Source organism: Buceros rhinoceros, unplaced genomic scaffold (genome assembly GCF_000710305.1).
Source record: "Buceros rhinoceros silvestris isolate BGI_N320 unplaced genomic scaffold, ASM71030v1 scaffold3319, whole genome shotgun sequence".
NCBI classification, from domain to species: domain Eukaryota; kingdom Metazoa; phylum Chordata; class Aves; order Bucerotiformes; family Bucerotidae; genus Buceros; species Buceros rhinoceros.
This window is the reverse complement of record NW_010430784.1, coordinates 28,599-31,582: the sequence shown is the minus strand read 5'-3', so window position 1 is coordinate 31,582 and position 2,984 is coordinate 28,599. Positions and strand designations below refer to the sequence as shown.

General features: G+C 41.3%; 1 protein-coding gene across 1 annotated transcript in view; it reads right to left on the bottom strand.

The window, feature by feature from the left end:
* Positions 1-212: 212 nt before the first annotated feature.
* Positions 213-2,984, bottom strand: part of LOC104499619 (chromosome unknown open reading frame, human C14orf39) — a 30,287-nt gene continuing 27,515 nt past the window's right edge. Inside the window, exons 16-17 of the mRNA XM_010143147.1 lie at positions 1,659-1,716; positions 213-415 (exon numbers count right to left, since the gene is read on the bottom strand). Coding sequence (XP_010141449.1) covers positions 213-415; positions 1,659-1,716 — 261 coding nt within the window. The remainder of the gene's footprint in view (positions 416-1,658; positions 1,717-2,984) is intronic.

Below are 2,984 nucleotides of genomic sequence, written 5' to 3'. Positions count from 1 at the left end.
ATGAAAACATATTTAGAAAGTGAAGAACACTCTAAGCTGCATCTCAAAGCACGAGTGCCTGATGAACATATTCACACTCTTGCAGCAGTTGCAGTAATGTATTCTTACATGAAATGAAGGAAGATTAAGTGCTTTGTACTTTAACTTGAGAAACTGAAAACCTTTGTCAAGGCTAAGTAGGGAAAAGAATTTAAAAAGGAAGTCCAAGGTACTCAAAAGAATGTAAATGGCTTTGTGTTCTGCAAAGAAGAATGAAAGCCTTTCACAGAAGGAGACTGTGACGATCTCTGATCCTGTCCGAATGCAAATGAAAAACTGAAGTCATCTTTTCCATCTCCAAATGCATGAGATGTCGATTCCGAGGGGAAGGGAAAGGCAAATGCATCCTCACTTTCTGATTTCCCAAACAAGCTTCCTATACGGAATACATATTAATTATTAGATTAAAATCTTGCTGAAAGCCCCTTGCATTCAGCTTAATACACTTCTTTAATAACATTGTGCTCCCAACATCCTGCTGCACGTCACCCTCAGTTGTGTGTTCATTTCCACACTGGAACTGGTACTTCCAGGAGGGCATTGCTAGAATCTGCATAGAATGAAGTGTCTAGTACTTCAGCTATTTAGAACAAGAAAACGCTCCTGCGTGATACACTGGGTGAAACATTTCGAGTACTAAGCCACCCAGGGCTTTGCAAACTGATGGATTTTTGCAGATTCTCTCTTCTCTAGAGAACAATGCAATCAACCACTGAGAAAGAAAGCTACAGAGGGAAAAACAATCACGTTTCGTATTTAGTAACACAAAGGCCACACACACTTCTCTACAACAGTTATAGATGCAAACAATCTTACAGAGATCCACTTCGATAAAGTAGCTTTGCGCTTGCAGTAGCTCAAAACAAAGAGCGGGTTACAGCTCACTTCAGAAAAGCGCTATCAATCAAGAATAAGTTTTGTTCCTATTGATGTCAAAAAACCCCCAACTAAACAAAAAAGAAGGCCTTTCATTCCAGTCAGGCCAGAATTTCACACAGAATGGGTAAACACGTGCAGCTCACTCAGTGTGAGTGGAAGACACTGTTCGGTCTGATCCTGTCTCCCACCTGTGCTAGTTTTACATGGGTTACCTCCGATGATCTAAACTGATGGAATACCGAGATTCTTTTAACCAAATGGAAAACCTGCTTTCATCTTAGTCAAGGGAGGAAAAAGGCCTAATGGATGTACTCTTTCCACGCTAAGCTGGTACTTGTGAGTTAAACAGTACTATTTATAAAGTACTAGAGCTTTTCACATTAAAAAAAACACTGTTCTTTTTGCCAGTGAAAAAGCTTTGACACCTATAATTGTTCTTTCCCCTGCAGCTCCTCTCAGTTTGTTTCAAATCCACCTAACACTACCCCTGTTTCTTTCTTTCTCATTCCTCTTTTTTCACATTTTTTGTCTCATACATTTGAAGCCAAACATGCAGAGAAAAATTTAAAGTGGTTAAAACACACATGAATGCAATAAACCACTGAACTACCGTATCACAACTGAACATCCTTTTAGACAGCCAAAGGTGCCTTGTTAAGCAGGATCACAAGCTCATCAGTCACATTAGCACAAGCAGAAGACAGCTGGTACACATGGGTACCCCTGAGTTTCACACTTACCAATATCTTTGTGTGGGGACAGAGGGTTCAGGTTTCCCACAGAATAGCTTTCCTCTGTCTGAAATGTAAACAGCCATTTTATTGAACAAGTGAGAACGACAAAAGATCAAGCTCTAATGCTAACACGTAAGGAGCTCATTTGCTTTTGGGGAGAAAGAGACTGTCCCGGTGAAGGTTAGCAGCCTTCACCCCATCTGTATTTAAATGCATGCTTCAGTCCCTAAAGCTGCAAGGTAAGCTTTTAATGAGAGAGGTTTCATGACACTTGCTTAATCTGCCAACACATTCCCTCCATTCTGTTGAGAAAACTTCAGATTGAGGACATACCAAAGTCTGATCTGTCTCACTGCTGTTTTTTAAACCAAAAAGATTCAAAATTATTTCATTCTGTGACATTTTAGAAAACCTTTAAGCAACAACATAATTACTGCATACTGACTGAGACCTGATACTGCCAGAATGAGTAGCAGAATAACCACGCATCACTCTGAGAAGAGTTCTTCTGCTGGATTTATAATAGATATTTAAGTCCTTCAAAATACCCATCTACATTCAGAGAATTCTACGTGATTGCTACAGGCTGGCAAGTTCTTGGTTTCTGATGCTGTGCAGGCAGTGTTCTGACAGCATTAGGTGACTTTATGCCTACCTCATTCCTAAGCAATCCACGAACTAGTCACCCATGTACTCTCTCCTACGCACAGCTGATGCTTGGAGATAGCAGCACCACATATCTCACCAATCACAAGAGAAAATGGTGCTTCCCCTCTTCCCTCCTTCAGCTTTTATCTAGCACACCCAAGGCTGAGCACACCCACTGAAACAGGAGATACCTGGGTTCAGATCCCTTATTTGCATAAAGAGGTTTGGATCTGCATTGCCAGTAGTGATGCTTGGCCACCAACACGTCTGCCCTTAATATCCAATTATCTACCTATTAGCCCAGGAGAGTAAAAGCTATTCTAGAGCACTGTAGTTAGGGAACCTGCAGAGGAAAAGGCAGACCTGCACTCCACTTGGTCGTCTGCCTATTACCTCCATTTAAGTACAGCTAAGCCACCTTTGCTCTTCAATATTCCTGACAGACAACCCCCTCTTCTTTTCTCAGTGCTCTGTGTTTTGTGAAGAAGGAAGCACAAAAAATGAAGTTTTAAGTACCCTATTCCCCACTTCAACAAAACAAAACCACACAGGGCAGGCACGTGAGTCATAAATTCTGCCAGGTTGCCTAAAGGTTTGAGTTGCAATGCTGAACCAGAAGCCTTTTTGTGATTCTAGTCATCTGTATATTTGCAGAAGACCCAGTCTTGCCCACGTGGGAAAGAG